Source organism: Crocuta crocuta, unplaced genomic scaffold, assembly GCF_008692635.1.
Source record: "Crocuta crocuta isolate KB4526 unplaced genomic scaffold, BGI_CrCroc_1.0 scaffold45, whole genome shotgun sequence".
Taxonomy (NCBI): Eukaryota; Metazoa; Chordata; class Mammalia; order Carnivora; family Hyaenidae; genus Crocuta; species Crocuta crocuta.
This window is the reverse complement of record NW_027530544.1, coordinates 2153982-2170658: the sequence shown is the minus strand read 5'-3', so window position 1 is coordinate 2170658 and position 16677 is coordinate 2153982. Positions and strand designations below refer to the sequence as shown.

Below are 16677 nucleotides of genomic sequence, written 5' to 3'. Positions count from 1 at the left end.
GTGGAACTGTCCCCCTCTTCCTGGGTCTCACCTTCCCCCAGGGCCCACTGATGTATCAGGCACAGCACCCGGCGTCCACAAAAATATTTCAATATCTTACAGAATTAAAAGAAAAACTAAACTTTTGGGTCAAAGAAAATGTTTCAATTCACAATATATTCATCTTTACACCAGTGCAGTTGTAAAATATAAGTTATGTGTGCATATACATGTATTCTTTTTTAAAATTATTTGTATTTTTTAAGCTTATTTATTTTAAGAAAGAGAGAGAGAGTGGAGGAGGGGCAGAGAGAGAGGGAAAGAGAATCCTAAGCAGGTTCTGCACTGACAGCACAGAGCCCAGTGCAGGGCTTTAACTCACACGCCATGAGGTCATGACCTGAGCCAAAATCCAGAGTCAACGCTTAACTGACTGAGCCACCCGGGTGTCCCTATTCTCCTCTTTTCAAAGCTGCATATTTACCCTCCTAATGATGAGCTTGGATTCCTTGTGCATACTCCAGGCGGGTGCCAGGGGGATGCCCAGCCTTCAGTATGCTAGTGCAGCCAAATTGGAATTATAATGTCTAATGGATATTTAACCGAAATGAGGAACTCAGATTATCAGGAGTAGACATTTAATAAGTTGCTGGAAATTCACATATAACTGTAAGAAAAACCCAGTGAAAATAGGTTGGTGATTTTATTTTCCAAGAGGATTGCTTGGGCCCATGCTCTAATAGTTACCGGAAAATGGGATCTTAGAAGAGCACCAGGTGGTTGTGACTTAGGGACGGATGCCATCATTCATCTCTCCTGGGGACAGCGGCGGGAGTGCATGGAGTTTGAGTCAAGCCCTCAGCAGCCTGCTGCCCTCAGCTCTGGTACATCTGTTACAGGCAGATCCTGGGGGGATGAGGTGGGGTCCAAGGGAAAGTTGTGAAAGAGAAAACCAGCTGGGGACAGTGAGCAGCTCCGGGAGCTGGGCCTTTGCGCTGGAGGAGAGAAGGTGGTGGGGCACACCGATGGAGTTGTCATTGTCTGATTTTGGGGTGGGGACTCTCAACACACCTGTGGAACTTTTAAAACCTCTGCTGCTGGATACCCCCGCCTAGTTAAATCAGAATCTTTAGAGGTAGGATCCAGGCTTCGGTATTTGTTCAAGCCCCTAGGCCATTCCAGGGTGTGGTTGGTCAGTCTGGAAGCCTGGAAACACCCAGTGTACGCACTGTTGGTCTTTAGAAGCAGAGGGGGCCTCCTTACTGCCTCTGTTAAGTGTGGCACTGCCTTAGGAACCCTCGTGCCCAGGTCCTCAGACTGTCTCTGGCACCAGCCCACAGTCTCCACTCTTTAGGGAAGGAGCAAGATGCTGGAAGCCAAGGTTCTTACCCCTACAGAGTCAGTGGGGAGTGGGGCTCAGTCAGTGGTACTGCTTAGGGAGAGGGTGGGCTGGCAGAAAGTGCTGGTCTCCCTTTCCATAGCATAGAAATACATCCATATAGGATTAAGTCTAGCGGACGCTGCTTGTCTGTGGAAGGGGAATTTTACTCTAGCCTTCATCTTGCAGTTACAGTCAGATGTCTTACCCCCAAGGGAATGGAAATGTGTGTCTCCACATACAGCAATGACCACTTTGAATGGCCCATCCGCCCAGCCTCACATCACCCCAACTCATCACCCACTGGGCACTGAGAACATTAGCAGGGTGGCTCTGGCAGCCCCTCCAATTGCTTACACACCTATGCTCGTGTCCTTCAGAAACCTGTGGAGTTCTCTGGATGCCTCTAGAACACCATGGGGCTTCCTTCCCAGAGGCTCCTGAGAAGGCAGCTGCTCAGAGATAGGCAATGAAAGAGGTTGTCTTTTAGGCCTGTACCCCCAATTCATTTCTCACTTGTTGGGATAATTTGTATTATTTATTAATTACATAAGTTGAACATGCATGCATTCTTCTTTAAGACATTCTAAACAGTATAGAATTATACCAGGTACAACATGAAAGCCCTCTTTCATCTACCTCCAGTTCTGCTCACCTTTTCAAATATATTCACAATGTTTTTCTATGCACTTACATATACTTGTGTAAATACATCATGTAATCTGGACACCTCTGCACCTTGCCTTTTTCTCTTAGCATGGCCATCCCCGGTCCCAGACGTCTCTGATCCCACGAGAAAGCCCAGATTGATTCTCTTGTCCCTGAGTGGTCTGGCTGTAACGTGTGTTCAGTTTTTTCAAGGGCTGGGAAGTACCTAATCTAACCAGGAAGTCCAGCTCTCCTGCCAGTAACCGAGGGAAGGCCAAGTGGTTTTCATGTCAAACAGATCATAGCCAGATCCCTCCCTGGATGACCTCCCCCCAACCCCAGCTGTGTTGTTCAGCCCTAGTGTGTGAGCTGTCAGGTGTGAGAGTAGAGGGCACATGTCCACACAACGGCCCGGGGGCCCTTGGGAGGACCATGAGGGAAAGGCCAGGTCCACCTGCCAAGCCAGGTGGTGGGATGAGAGAAAACAGGTACGAGCTAACCCGCCAGACACCAACTCCCAAGTACAGGAGTGAGGAGTGGTGGTTTGGGGTGACTCGGGACCAGGGAAACTCTGGGTCATGAAAGAGAGAGGAGTGTGGCTTGAAGAGGAAGGATGACGTTGCTGGAGCACTGGAGGGAGGAACCATATAGATGCTGGAAGGGATGCTATGAGGCCCCGACACAGGTGCTCACTTAGTGTCTACTGAGCTCCCGTGCAGCAGGCATCATCTAAGGCACTTAGTCCCAGACCACTTCAGGCAGGTCTCACTCAACTGAGCTGCGAGTAGTTCCCATTTTACAGATGAACAAAACTGAGCCTCTGAGAACTAAAGTGTCCTATCCAGGGTCTGACAGCTGGTAGGATCTGGAACTGTGAGGACAGCCCTGATCACGTTCCTGCTGCAGCGCCCTGGGCCTTGCTGGTCTCGGAGCCATACTTTGTGCGGTCCACACAAGCCTGGGCAAGTGCTGCCCCCAGCCCACGAGGGGGCAGGGGTCTGCTGCCATGAGAGCTGGGGGGGGACGAGGAGGGTGACAGCTGGCATGCTTGCCTGGGTCCTGAGACCTGTCAGTGTGTTTGCTGCATGCCTCTCAAGAGGAAATTTTTATAACGTTATTTTGATATAATTTCAAATTTACAGCTTGCATGTACCCATTACTGAGATCCACCAATTATTCACATTTTGTTGCAGTGTCCTAGCATTCTTTATGTATGTATTCATATAAGTATATTCACCGTTCATCAGATATCCATACATATGTATACACACTGTGTATATATTCATATATATTCACCATGCATCATGTAGGTATATATATACCATTTGTGAATAAATTAGAGACATCATGACCTTGACCTCTAAATATGTCATTGTGTATCTCCTAAGAACTTAACCACAATGTGGTTACTAAAATCAGTTAACATTGAACCAATACCACTATTTAATGCATGGTCTGCACGCAGTTTTTGTCAGTTGTCCTGATATCCTTTCATACTGCTTCCCCCACCCCGATGGGCAGTTACTGTCAACACTCCTGGAACCCTTCGTCCACTCCTCCAGTCCACAGGGCTCATCCCTACCTTTGAAGAAAGAGCAAGAAATAGGTGCACAGGCCTGGGGTGAAGCATCCAAGACTCCGCCTGATTTGAGCAGGCACGGGAGGCAGCAGCATCCTTGTATCTCCAGATGCGCATGTCTCGTGCCAGGCTCTGGGGCAGTGCTCTGGCACAAGACGTAGCCAGAAAGCCACTGGGCTAGAAAGCAAGGGACAGAAGTCTTGGTTCTGCCTCTGATTGAACACGTGGCCTTGGTCAAAGCCGTGGTCTCCAGACCTGCCAGACGGGGACTATCTGCAACTGAGCCCAGGTTTTTTTTTTCCCAGCTCTGATATCAGTTCATTCTATGGAATGCTCTGTGTGTAAGAGAGAGAGAGAGACAGAGAGGCAGAGACAGAGAGACAGACACAGTTCAGGTGAGGTCAGCTAACTCCCCTTTATATCACCCAGTATGTGATGGGTTGATGCTACAGCAAGTGTGGCTTGGGTTACACAGTGGCAGAAACATCCTGATGGGAAGGAAGCTTTAAGCAGAAGGTACAGTTTTAGGGGAACTCAGCTGGAGGGGGTCTGAGTGGAACTTTGTGTGAGGGAAGTATTGATGGGGCTTAAGAAATTGTTTTAGAAAGTACAGATGAGAGGGCACCTGGGTGGCTCTGTCAGTGAAGCATCCCACTCTTAATTTCAGCTCAGGTTCATGAGTTCAAGCCCCAAATCGGGGTCTGTGCTGACAGTGAGGAGCCTGCTTGGGATTTTCTCTCTCCCTCTGTCTCTCTCTCCCTCTTTCTTTCAAAAATAAATAAATAAAATTTAAAAAATTACAGAGGAGACAATGCCAGGGTGATAACAGACTAAGGAATTCCTCCTGTCTGTCAGTCTGTGGAGCTGGTAGTCTTTTTGAAAAGAGATCGATGAGCATAGGGCACTTTTATAACTTGAGGACAGGGACCAGGGCCTGTTCGTCTTGGAAATGTCAGTGCCTCCCTCAAAGTAGGGATGTGATGAACATGTGATTTTTCAGACTGATTCATGAGTCCCCATGCTTTAAGGTCCCTGCCTCTACTGCACCTCTGGGATTTGGGGACGATGCAGAGAGAACACCCCTCTGTATTCCATGCATGGCGTTGGCTTGACATTGGTCACGTGGGTTTCAGTCGCCACGATGGACCATTCCAGATTAAACTTTTAGATGTCGTTACCTTGGCCCCCCCATGTGTCTCTCCCTGAAACCAAAAGTCACATCAACTTGAAAGCATCTTTGGATGTCAAAAGTAGTGTCTGGTTTTCCTGGAAGATTCCCTCAGGATCAAATCTTTCTTTTAAATATTTTCTTGGAGTCATGGGGAATGTTAAGTCACCATAGGATTCAAAGAGCTTGAGGGGCACCTGGGTGGCTCAGTCGGTTAAGCGTCTGACTTCGGCTCAGGTCATGATCTCATGGTTCGTGGGTTCAAGCCCCGTGTCGGGCTCTGTGCTGACAGCTAGCTCAGAGCCTGGAGCCCGCTTCTGATTCTGTGTCTCCCTCTCTCTCTGGCCCTTCCCTGCTCACGCTGTCTGTCTCTCTCTCAAAATAAATAAACAAATAAACAAAACATTGAAAAAAAAAGGATTCAAAGAGCTGGAAGGAAATGTTGGACAGGTGGGGATTTGGCATCAAGACCTGCTTGACACTGGACAATGTGGGACCCTGGAAGGGAAGCTGGGGTACTTCCACGAATGCCTTTGAAAGCTGGTACCAGCTGCCATTTACTCTCAACCCAAATATTGTCCATGAGGAGTGATAGTGTCTAATATCACCCCCCCCACCCTGCCATGCATGTGACCCTGTGACCTCCACCCGTGGGCTGCTGCTCCCAGTGCCTCCCCAGCCCTTCCATTGTCTCCCAGGATCCTGTTAAGTGGGAGGACAGGTCCTCCCCACAGAGGACATTGGCACTGCCATCCTGGCCATGCCGGTCTGCTCTTTCACAACCATCCTGATGTTCTGTATCCTGGGGGCTTCGGGATAAGCGTTTGCATTAGCAAGAAGAGCAGTGTTCCTCTGGAATCTTCTTGTGTGACAGCCTTTGCTAGGAGAAGATGTCTTCAGGAAATTTGCCCAGAGGTGTTAATTCTTGGAAAATGACCAATATTTCTCCATAAGTCTGTCTGTTAGACATACTGGAAGGGCCTGGTGTGTGCCAGGGGCAGGGGAGTATCGGGGGCTTGTCAAGTCACCCAGAACGCTGAGTCTGCCCTAGTGCAGGACGGTGGGATTCGGCCTTGAATCCTCAAGTCCACACAGCCACCCTCCTTCTCTGACACAGCCCTGTGTGTGAGTGCTTCCTCCACACTTCACCCAGCCTGAGTCACCTTCAGAAGCCTCTGGTAGAAAGTTAATGCTGATTTTGGGAATTGTGAAGGGTTTGATGTCTATTTTTAGTCAACTACCTAAAAAGGACAATGTCCCCAGAGAAGCAGACATCCAAGGACCTCCCTGTACCCAAGGCTGTTCGTGCTACCTCCTTAATTCTCCTTTGCTTTCCATTATCTCAGACCCTTTTGACGCTGAGAGACCCATGTCTAGGCCCTGCAGATATCTCCCAAATGCTTGCTCAGATCCTCTGCCCTGCTGATTCGTGGGAGAGGCACTCCTCTGCTTTCAGACTGAGTGGTCTGGAGATCTTGTGGGCACTGACCTCCTCCCCTCTCGCTCCTTCTCCCCCACCACCACCACTCAGGGCAGCAGGAAGGCTCACCAGGCCAGGAATAGGTCAGGGCTCAGGCAGGCCTGGTGCAGAAGCAAAATGCTGGATTGCCCAGACAGCCAGGAGGCTGGCCTCCCTATGGCTGCCCCAGGCTTCCCAGCAGGCGTCCAAGTTCAGTGCTTTGTTCATGATGTTTTCATCGCTGCTGCTCCTCTTCAGCCTGTCTCTTTTTTAGAGTGGAAGGCTCAGCACCCAGCAGCTTTGATCTAGTTGGTGACAGAGCAAAGAGGCATCTCCTTTTAATGGAAAGTTGCACACAGGGATTCAAGCCCCAGGGCTTTATCTCTCAGTGGGGGGGGGGGGCCGCGGGGGGGNNNNACTGCTCTTGGGAACTCCCAGGTTAACAGAGATCCTCAGAGGCTCCTCTCATTCCTTTAATAGCTTTTCACGCATGTGCCAGGTACCACACTAGGCACAGACGGTACAATCGGTGAACCAAATGGGCCCTGTTCCTGTATCCAGGGAGTGTGCTGTGATATATGCGTGTTGGACGGAGGTGTCTGCATTGCAATGCCTTGCGAGGAGTGCTAAGAAAGAACCACCTCAAAGGGACATGGAACCCANACCCCCCCCCCGCCCCAGAGGGTGATGCAGGGCCCAGCAAAATCAGCGTGCTCTGGACAGCCAGGAAATATGTTTCTAGCAAATTTCCCCCATGCTCATAATGCACACTCAATTTTGCAAACTGCTGACATAGAGCATCAAGGGCCTGGGTAACAGTATTCTCTAAGAGGGAAGAGTAAGAAGGAAGACAGGATAAAAGCTGAGGACAGATCTCAGAGGCCCTTGTAAGATGAGCTGGACTTGGTCTTAAGTGGCAGTGGGTGGCCGTTGTAGGAGTTTAAACAGTAGAATGATGGCCTTGGGATGATGGCTGTATTGGGGGGGCATAGGGGACTGGAAGCTGAAGAGGTAGTACAGTTTGAGCTAGAATGGTGACAGTGGGGAGGTGGAAGGCGGCAGACCGAGGAGGTATGTCATGGATGGAGTTGATTGACGGGAGACGGTAGGGAGAAGGCCTTGGGAGAAACAGGATGGCAACAGGTTTGGGGAAAAGATCCTGAATTTGATTTGGACGTGTTGGACTTGCAGTATGTGCCAGGAGAGGGAATGGTCAGGTAGTGGGACGTACAGGTGGGCTGAGGAAAGAGGTCAGGGCTCCAGGTAGAATGAGGCCGGCAGAGAGGGGCACCTGGGCGGCTCAGTCAGTTAAGCATCTGACTTCAGCTCAGGTCATGATCTCATGGTTTGTGGGTGCAAGCCCCACATCGAGCTCCCCACTGTCTCTGCTGCCAACAAGGAGCCTGGTTGAGATCCTCTGTCCCTCACTTTCTCTGCTCCACCCCCACCTGCTCGCTCACTCTCTCTCTCTCTCTCTCAAAATAAATAAAGAGAAGAAGAAGAGGAACTCTAAGAGCAGCAGTGAGCCAAGCACCGTGAGGGCATCAGTTTGGAGAGCAGTGCTATGCCAGGAGGAGGTGCTTCCTGGGGCTGACTGTCTGGGAGAGGGGACTGAGCTCTTCTCCAGAGGGACAAACCAAGTGGCAGGCAGCGGGAGGATGCTTTGCCCTCCCAGCCTGACAGTGTGGTCAGTAGCTGCCATGGGATTCGCAAAGATAGTTGGATTTTATTTTCCTTCTAGGATATTCCTCTCTGACAACGGCTGGTGCAGAAGTTTAAGGTGTTGGAGAGGAAATAAGAGACAAGGGGCTGACAATAATAAGATAATGAGATGGTAAGACAGATGAATCCAGAGGAGAGGAAACTAGTTAGTAACCCAAGGAGAGCTGAGAGTCTGAGCACCTGGCCCAGCAAGAGGGCTCCCTGGGGACTTGATTGGGAGAAGGAACCCCGGGAGCAGCATGCGAGGCATCCTGTAGGTACAGAGCTCAGCTGACATAGGGTGGCATACTCAATAGGTGAAGGACTGGACAGAGAAGTCCTCTGGGGACCCATCTGGGGAAGAGGGGTGACTGGGGTGAGGGGCTGGTAGTAGAGCATGCACCCTGTGCTCTACCTTCTTCACAATGTAGCTTAATGTTTTACAATAAATTTTACTCATCCCCTTCACATTTTTTTGAATGAGGAAACTAAAGCTCCAAAAGGCTAAGTAACATGCTTTTTTAAAAAAAATTATTTTTAATGTTTATTTATGAGAGAGATAGAGTATGAGCGGGGGAGGGGCAGAGAGAGAGAGAGAGAGAGAGAGAGAGGGAGACAGAATCTGAAGCAGGCTCCAGGCTCTGAGCCGTCAGCACAGAGCCCAACATGGGACTCAAACTCACCAACTGTGAGATCATGACTTGAGCTGAAATTGGATGCTTAACTGACTGAGCCACACAGGCGCCCTGCTACATAACATGCTTGAAGTCACACAGCCAGGGGGCGACAGGACAGTATTTAAATACCCAAGCCCAGCTCCAGAGCCTGTGCCCACTGCATTTCTGCAAGGGGACAGAGAAGGCTTCTGGAGGACCTGGATTTAGGGATGGAGCAGAGAGTGAGCTGCCACAGAGGCAGCCCCCCAGGGCATCAGGAGGCTTGGGTCCTGTGTCTAACATGGCCCCTTCTGGTGTTAGGACGCTGACAAATCACCTGGCTTTTATGGGAACCTATTCCCTTTTTCACAACATAGAAACAATATGAGGGGCCCTGCTCATATTGGGTTGGAGAAAGGACCCAGTGGGAAAAAGGACAGTGAGATCGTGGGTTACAAAGTGCATGCAGTGAGTCCAGCTCGCTGTGAGAAACCAAGTTTTAGAATCGGGATTCTGCTTTCCAACCTATTAAAATATATTCTTCTAAGCCCCAAACACAATTAATGGATTTCAGCAGATGCTCATATAAAATATGTATAGAATAGGATATAGAACATCATTAGCATTTAAAATTGTCTTTACTAACAGGAACTAAACCAGCTCCAAATGCTAACCAATTCAAACAGCAGAAGATGCAAATTTATGGAAAAAACATGAAACTTTGGCCCTCAATCCATTTAATCGTGACAGAGGAAGACAGGTCCTCATTGGGGCCCTACTTCTAGGTTCACTAGGGCCACACAGGTTTACTAGGGCTGCCAAGGATTGTAAAGAGTGGGACTTTGGAGTCATCGGATTGCATGGTGTGCTAACTGCCCTCCTGACTGGCTCTGGGACTGTCAAGCTCCTTTGCGGCCTCCAGAGCCCATCTGCTGCTCTCGCCCGCTGTGGCTGCACAACAAAGTATCGTAGACTGGGCAGCTTAAACAACAGAAGTATGTTGTCTCACAGTTCTGGAGTCTGGAAGTCCAAGTTCAGCATGTTGGCAGGTTGGTTTTTTCGGAGGCCTCTCTCCTGGGTTTGCAGATGGGCACTTTCTCACCGTGTCCTCACATGGATTTTTCTCTGTACACACACCCCTGGTGTCTCTGAGTGTCCACATTTTCTCTTACAAGGACACCAGGCAGTTTGGATTGGGACCCCTGCCCCATGGCTTCGCCACAATTTAATTACCTCTTTAAAGGCCCTATCTCCAGATATGGTCATATCCTGAGGTACTGGGAGGCTCAAGTTTCAACATATGAATTTTGGGGGGTAAAGGCAGCTTCACACAGCAACCCTGAACAGGTGGCTTTTGCTCTCCATGGGAGGTCAGACCCGGGCTCTGGTAGAAGCCCTCATCTTCCCATGAGGGCCTCTCCCAGTTGTGCCTCTCCCTTCCCAGCAGCCCTAGATGAAGAGGGGCAGGGGCTTCGTGGCTTGGCCTGTCATGGCTGTTCCATAGCCCATCTGATACTCACCTCCAAGGGGTTTGTCTTTCCCATGCTGTTCCAACTTGTGGCTTTCCCTCTCCACTGACTCCTAGCCTTCTGCTTTCAAACCTGTGCTCCTCTGTCACCTGGGAAGAAACCTTGCTTGATTGACATTCCCTCTTCCATCACCCTGTTCTCCTTATCCCTTCAACTCCAGAATTCTTGTCATATTAGCTGACTCCCTGTTTCCTTGAGAATTTCTTCTGGAGCAACTTCTGACCCCGCGGTCTCATGGCACCTGCCCTCTCAAACCTTACCCGTCACTCAGTGCTGATCAGACCCGAAGCCCACTTCCCAGTGCCTATTGTCCTTCACCCTTGCTTGCAGTGACAGTGCTTCTATCACTCGGGGCCCACAGCCCTCTCCTTCATCCCAGCTCCTTATGTTGGGCATCCCTGGGAATTGGACCCTGGCCCCTTCTCATCTTTCACTGCATTCTTGTCCCCAAAGAACTGACCCATCATCACTGTTTCCATTATGATGGCACGTTTGGTTCTGGAGTCTTGCACTTCCAATCCCCACCAGCCTCTCTAGAATTCTGATCCTGGGCTTCTAGCCTATGAGTGGGTTAAATTTTTTCATCTGCCACATTCAGTTGGACCAAACCAAATGCCTCATCTTTCCCTTCCAAATTCTTATTCTGTCACTATAATTTTCCCTATTTATCCAAGCCAGAAATCTCGAAGGAATCTTTGCACCTCCCTCTTGTTCAGCCCCTAAATTCTTTTAACTTTTCTTCTGACTCTTAACTTATATTTTCTCTGCAACTGCCTTCACCAAGGCTGGACCTTGATCACTCCCTTCCCAAAGGGTGGCAGTAGCCTCCTAATTGGATAACCTTGTCCCCCAGGAAGTGGGGAGACCTCCAGGGGTCCTCAAGCCTAACTGGACTGCTGTTTGTGTGAGGATTCCCTGCTCACTCAGGACAAAGACCTAACTCTCAGACATGGGATTCTAGACCAGCACTGTGATGACAGTGATGTTCCGTGTGTGTGCAATAGAGTAGCCACGAACCACGTGTGGCTATCGAGCACTTGAAATGTGACTACTGTGACTGAAGAACGGAATTTTTTATTTTCTTTAATTTAAATTGTCACACTACCTTCATACCTCTGTTCTCTAATCTTAGCCCTACACTCTGGACAGCCTCCACCAAACAACCTGACCCTCAGCCCTGAGCCCCTCTCTGTTCCTGAGGCATGGGGCCCTTCTCCTTTCCCCAGATCACATGTTCTCAGGCCCTCAGATCCATCCTGTGTCCCATCACTGACCCCTTCCTGTCCATCTCCTTAGCCGACAGTGCACGCCTTCATTTAAGCAACTGCATCATGTTGGAGGGATTAAACTTGTGTGTGTGTGTGTGTGTGTGTGTGTGTGTGTGTGTGTTTTAAGTAGGCTGTACGCCCAGCGTGGCGTGGCGTGGCGCTTAACTTACCACCCCTAGATCAAGAGTTGTATGTTCTATGGACTGAGCCAGTTAGGTGCCCCCTGGGTAAAATTTTTTTTAAAAAACTTTCTCTTTAACTTTTAATTTGAAATAATTTCTGACTCAAGAATACAAAAACAGTACAAATATTGCTTGTATGCCCGTCACTCTAATTCCTCAAATATTAACATTTTACCACATTTGCTTTATGTTGTATTTTCTCTCCCTCGCTTTTTCACTCTCTCCTTCCTTCTACCTCTCCACACACACGTATATACATACATACACATATGTATGTATAATTCTTATGAGTAGTTTGAAAGTAAATTGTACATATGATATCCTCTATACCTAAATACTTCAGTGTATATTTCCTAAAAACAAGGACAGTCTCAGGGCACCTGGGTGGCTCAGTCAATTGAGTGTCCAACTCTTAATTTTGGCTCAGGTCATGATCTCATGGTCATGGGATTGAGCCCTGCATTAACCTCTGCACTGAAAGCGTGGAGCCTGCTTGAGATTCTCTCCCTCTCTCTGGGCCTCTCTCCCGCTTGTCTCTCCCTCTCTCTCTCTCTCAAAAATAAAATAAAATAAATAAATAAAATAAACATTATTTTAATGAAAAACCACAAGGACAGTCTCACCACAGTTTGGTAATCAAAACATGAAATGAACATGAATGAATGATACAATACTATCATCTAATTTATTGACCTTATGCAAATTCTGCCAGTTGTCCCATCAATGTGCTTTATACAAAAGAAAGAAAAGGCTTTCCTATGGACCACACATGCCTTGACATTTAAGCCCTTGAAGACAAGCTCTGATTTCTTACATTTGTTTGATTTTCCTCTTGGTACCCAGGTTAGTAGTGTGTACTGACTGACATTTGTGTGGCAATAGCAGGCCCTCAATAAGTTTCTTGAGACGGACAGATGAGTCAATAATGGTGACAAGCCAGGGTAAATTTTTTGTTTTTGTTTTNTGATGCCTTTGATTTCCTTTTGTTGTCTGATGGCTGATGCTAGGACTTCCAGCACTATGTTAAACAACAGTAAGCCAGGGTAAATTTGGTGGAAGCAGGCCTCACCCTGGGCTTAACCTCATAAGGAGTAGCCATCAGCTCTGTGATCTGAGATCACCTCCTTACACAGCCCTTGTGCGGTTCTCAGGTGGGTAGCAGCCCACTCCCCATTTTACAGAGGCACAGCTGAGAATCCACACCATTATATAATTTGCCCCTGGGCACACAGCAGTGTCCAAGCCTTCTTCTCCGTAATCTGCAGAGGTGAAGCTTTGTGGAGGAATAATTGCTAACATTATTAACATTACCCCTACTCATTTACTCGATAAATAGTTACCAAGTGCCTACTATGTTCCAGGCACATTGAGTATATAGCCGTGAAAAAAAAAGAAAAAAAAAACCCTGTCTTCAAAATTCTTATACTTAATGGATAGAGGGAGACAATAAACAAGTAAAGACATAGTTTGTTTTATGGTTGTTAAGTGCCACGGAGGGGGGCGGGATAATAAAGTATGGTAAGGGTGATACGGAGTGCTGGGGACAGGGGGTTGCTGTTTGGTATAGAGTGTTTAGGGAAGATCTCATTGGTTAGATGACTCCCATTTTTGTATTAAGGTATAGTTTATATACAGTAAAATTCACCCTTTCTAGTGCACAGTTCTGTGAATCTTGACAAACACTCATAGTCATATAACTATTGCCATAATCAGGATATGGTTCCACCACCTTAAATCATGTTTTTGTGCCCCTTAATGGTCAGTCCCTGGCCCCACCCACCACTAATCTATTCTCTGTCTCTATAGTGTTGCCTTGTCTAGAACAGGGCATATGAACAGAATTATACATTCATAGCCTTTTGAGTCTGGCTTCTCTTACTGAAAGAGTAAGATGAATAGTTGAGATTCATCTGTTCTGTGTATCGGCGGTTTGTTCCCTTTTTATTGTCAAGTAGCATTTCATTGTATGAATATACCGAAGTTGATCCATTCTCCAGCTGAGGGACAAATGGATAAATTCTAGCTTTCAGCACTTACAAATAAAGCCACTGTAAACATTCACATACAGATATTTGTGTGCACATAGATTTTCATTCCACCTTGAAAGATAAGTTTTGATTAAAGACTTGCAAGAAAGATTAAAAATAAGTGATGAAGATAGCTGAGGATATTTTTGCATATTCATCATATTGTTATTTAGCCAAATGAATAAGTTTGTGCTGTGAAATTGTTCTGTTTGGGTCATTTTTCTTATTTGAGTTATTTGGAGAAAGCAAGAAGGAATAGAGTAGGAATGAAAGAGACTATTGGTTGGTTCATTCATTTGTCATTCATTAATGGGTCCATACAACAAACATTTAAAAAAAAAAAACTGAAACCCACTAGTCCACAGTCTGTGACCCAAAGGAAGCCTGAGACCCTTGGATCCACACCAAAGGCTAATTTTAGGTGGTTTATCTGACATAATTTCCTTTCTGAGTTTCCTGACATTGGGGTGAGAGAATAGTGAGTGTGGGGTTATCATTGTTGAAATGGACAATGGAGAATCAAGCGTTTTTTAAGTTTTTATCTCAATGGAGGCTCCAGCAACCCTCCAGAGGCCCCCTGAGAACTGATATTCATTCAGTCACGAGGCCATCTGTGTGGGAGTGCAAGATCTCCTGAAAACCATGCTCAGGTGAGGGCTCTGTCTGGCGGAGGAGCAGTGGTCAAGGCTCCTAGGCCTCAGGAGCTTCGTGAAAAGCCAGGATTAACAGAAAATAACCTGTGAGCTTCTTTGTTTCAGGTGATGCAACTGTGAAAAAGAAACCTGCCCCCAAGACACCTCCGAAGGCAGGTAATTGGTCACGAGCAGCATTTGGGAGCGGGAGTCATCTGCCATAAGGGGTTTTTCTTTCGTCCGCTAGACTGACCACTGGTATGAGCTCCCAAGAGACCAGCCCCCTCCTTGATTCAAGCTCTGCATTATTCAGGCCAAATTTCCCCCCAAGAGGCTCTGCACAGCTTGGTCCCCTACCCTCTCCCACTATTTGTCTTTTCTTCTGCTTCCCTTATAGTGTCCCTAGCTCTAGGGACATCATATGGCATCATGCAGTACTAGTGCCCATCCATCACTTCTGTGAAATTCTGCATTGCCCTCTGCCCTCCACACTGCCCCTTAAGGGGGTGGTCCACTTTACGCTGTCTTCTTGTTCTATTCTGTATGTCCTTGTCATGTAGAGCCCTTGTCTATGTCCCAGTGGAAGACATTTGAGGACATGAACCATATTGAACCTGTCAGCCAGTGTAACTTGAGGATTAGAAAGCAAGGTGCTACTTAATTAATAAAGGAGTTAGGAGGTAGATTCAAAAATTTAGGGTGAGATGCAAATTCCACAGCAATTGACAGATGGAGAATTATGCCATGTAAATTGTATGGGCTGCTTCTGAAGAATCAAAGTAAAGAAATGAAGAGAGCTAGCAGGTCCATCAGCTCAGACATTCCAGAGCAGTGGCCACTGTCCTTAGGGTTGCCCTGAAGGCTCTGGAAGGTGAGAGAGGAGCAGACCAGGGTGGACAGCAGCACTGAGTGAGGTCAGTCTGTCGGAGGCTCCTTCCTCGTTGCTCACTTTGTCATTTGTTCCCTCCCAGCCATGCCCCCTCAGATCATCCAGTTTCCCGAGGACCAAAGGGTGCGTGCAGGAGAGTCTGTGGAACTGTTTGGCAAAGTGGCAGGCACCCAGCCCATCACCTGTACTTGGATGAAGTTCCGAAAGCAGGTCAGTGATGGAGGGGAATAGTCCTCCCAACCCCTGGGTGCAAAGGGATGAAAAATGCCATCTCATGGAGGCAGCGTCACTCTTGATGGGCAGGGCCTTAGAAATGGGAGGGTCCCCTCCCCCACCTGTCACCACCCACCAAAATCTGAGTTCTTAATAACCTTTTCTTCTGAATCTGCCATTAGTACTTACTTTACAGACAGTTGGTGTATAGAGAAAAGTATGAAGGGAAAAAATAGAAACCACCCATGGGCCCCACCTGATTTTGATATTTTAGTCCAGAATTCTACTCAGAGTCAGGAAAATCGAACAAGTGACCAAAAGGACCTCTCAGACTCTGTGAGATTTCTGTGATTCTGTGCCAGCCCACTGAACCTTATTAGTGGCACCAGCTTAAACTCAACACGTGCTGAAGAGATAAAAGTGAATCTGAGTATTTGGATAGAGAAATTGTACATTAAATTGAACTTTGGCTTACTGGCCCAGAAATATACCGTTTATAAGAATGGTCCTATGAAAGAAATGTTTAAATTTCTGAACAACCAGCTTTTATAGGGAGAGGGAGAGCCCAACTGTCCCACGGAGCCCACATTGGTGGCGTGTGCCCATGTATGTTATCAGCAGAGGCCCCAAACCGTGACTGGCACTGAATCAGGAAATTTGGAGAGGATGTGAAGATTTCTTTTGAGTTCTCTGATGCTCTGTTTCCAAACCATTCAAACTGTCCTAAGGCCCAGAGATGGGAGGCTAGTACTAGGAAGGAATGGAGGGTTGGTCTCAAAAGATGAAGCATCATCCCAAAGGATGCTTGCTCTGTGCTACGTCTGGGCTAGTGTCATCTGAAGTAAGATGGAGTCCTTCCCTTTTCGGAGACATTGGGCCAGGTCCCCATTCTGTCCAAGAGAACTTTCTATAGTGATGGATATGTTCTATATCCACTGTCCAATATGGTAGCCACTGCCATATGTGGCTGTTGAGCATTTGAAGTGTGACTAGTGCAACTGAGGAACTGAATTTTAAAGTATAATTAATTAAATGTTAAAACAGCTTTCTTTCTAACAATAGCCCTAAAATTCATACACCATAAAATTTGCCCTTGCGAAGTATCCAGTTCAGTGGTTTTCAATATATCCACAAGGGGTGTAACCATAACACTGATCTAATTCTGGAACATTTCCATCACCCCCAAAAGAACCCTGGACCATTAGCAGCCATTCTTCCCTTTCCCCCAGGCCCTGGCCCCACTAACTTGACTTTCTGTCTCTATGGATTTGCCTTTACTAGGCATTCATATCAATGGGATCATACAGTATGTGTTCTTTTGTATCTGGCTTTTTTTTACTTAGCGTAATGTTTTCAGGGCATATCCACG

General features: G+C 47.4%; 1 protein-coding gene and 1 long non-coding RNA gene across 3 annotated transcripts in view; one reads left to right on the top strand and one right to left on the bottom strand.

The window, feature by feature from the left end:
- Positions 1–16677, top strand: part of MYLK (myosin light chain kinase) — a 180160-nt gene that overhangs the window by 114597 nt on the left and 48886 nt on the right. Inside the window, 2 exon segments of the mRNA XM_077767620.1 lie at positions 14333–14383; positions 15178–15305. Coding sequence (XP_077623746.1) covers positions 14333–14383; positions 15178–15305 — 179 coding nt within the window.
- On the bottom strand, positions 3449–10830 carry LOC144234402 (uncharacterized). 2 transcript variants are annotated; one of them, XR_013335935.1, is made up of 4 exons: positions 10558–10830; positions 10089–10186; positions 6302–6516; positions 3449–3761 (listed from the first exon to the last, which is right to left on the bottom strand). It is a non-coding gene; the product is annotated as an uncharacterized LOC144234402 (long non-coding RNA). The 2 variants fall into 2 exon arrangements; XR_013335936.1 differs by lacking the exon at positions 10558–10830 and adding an exon at positions 10358–10507.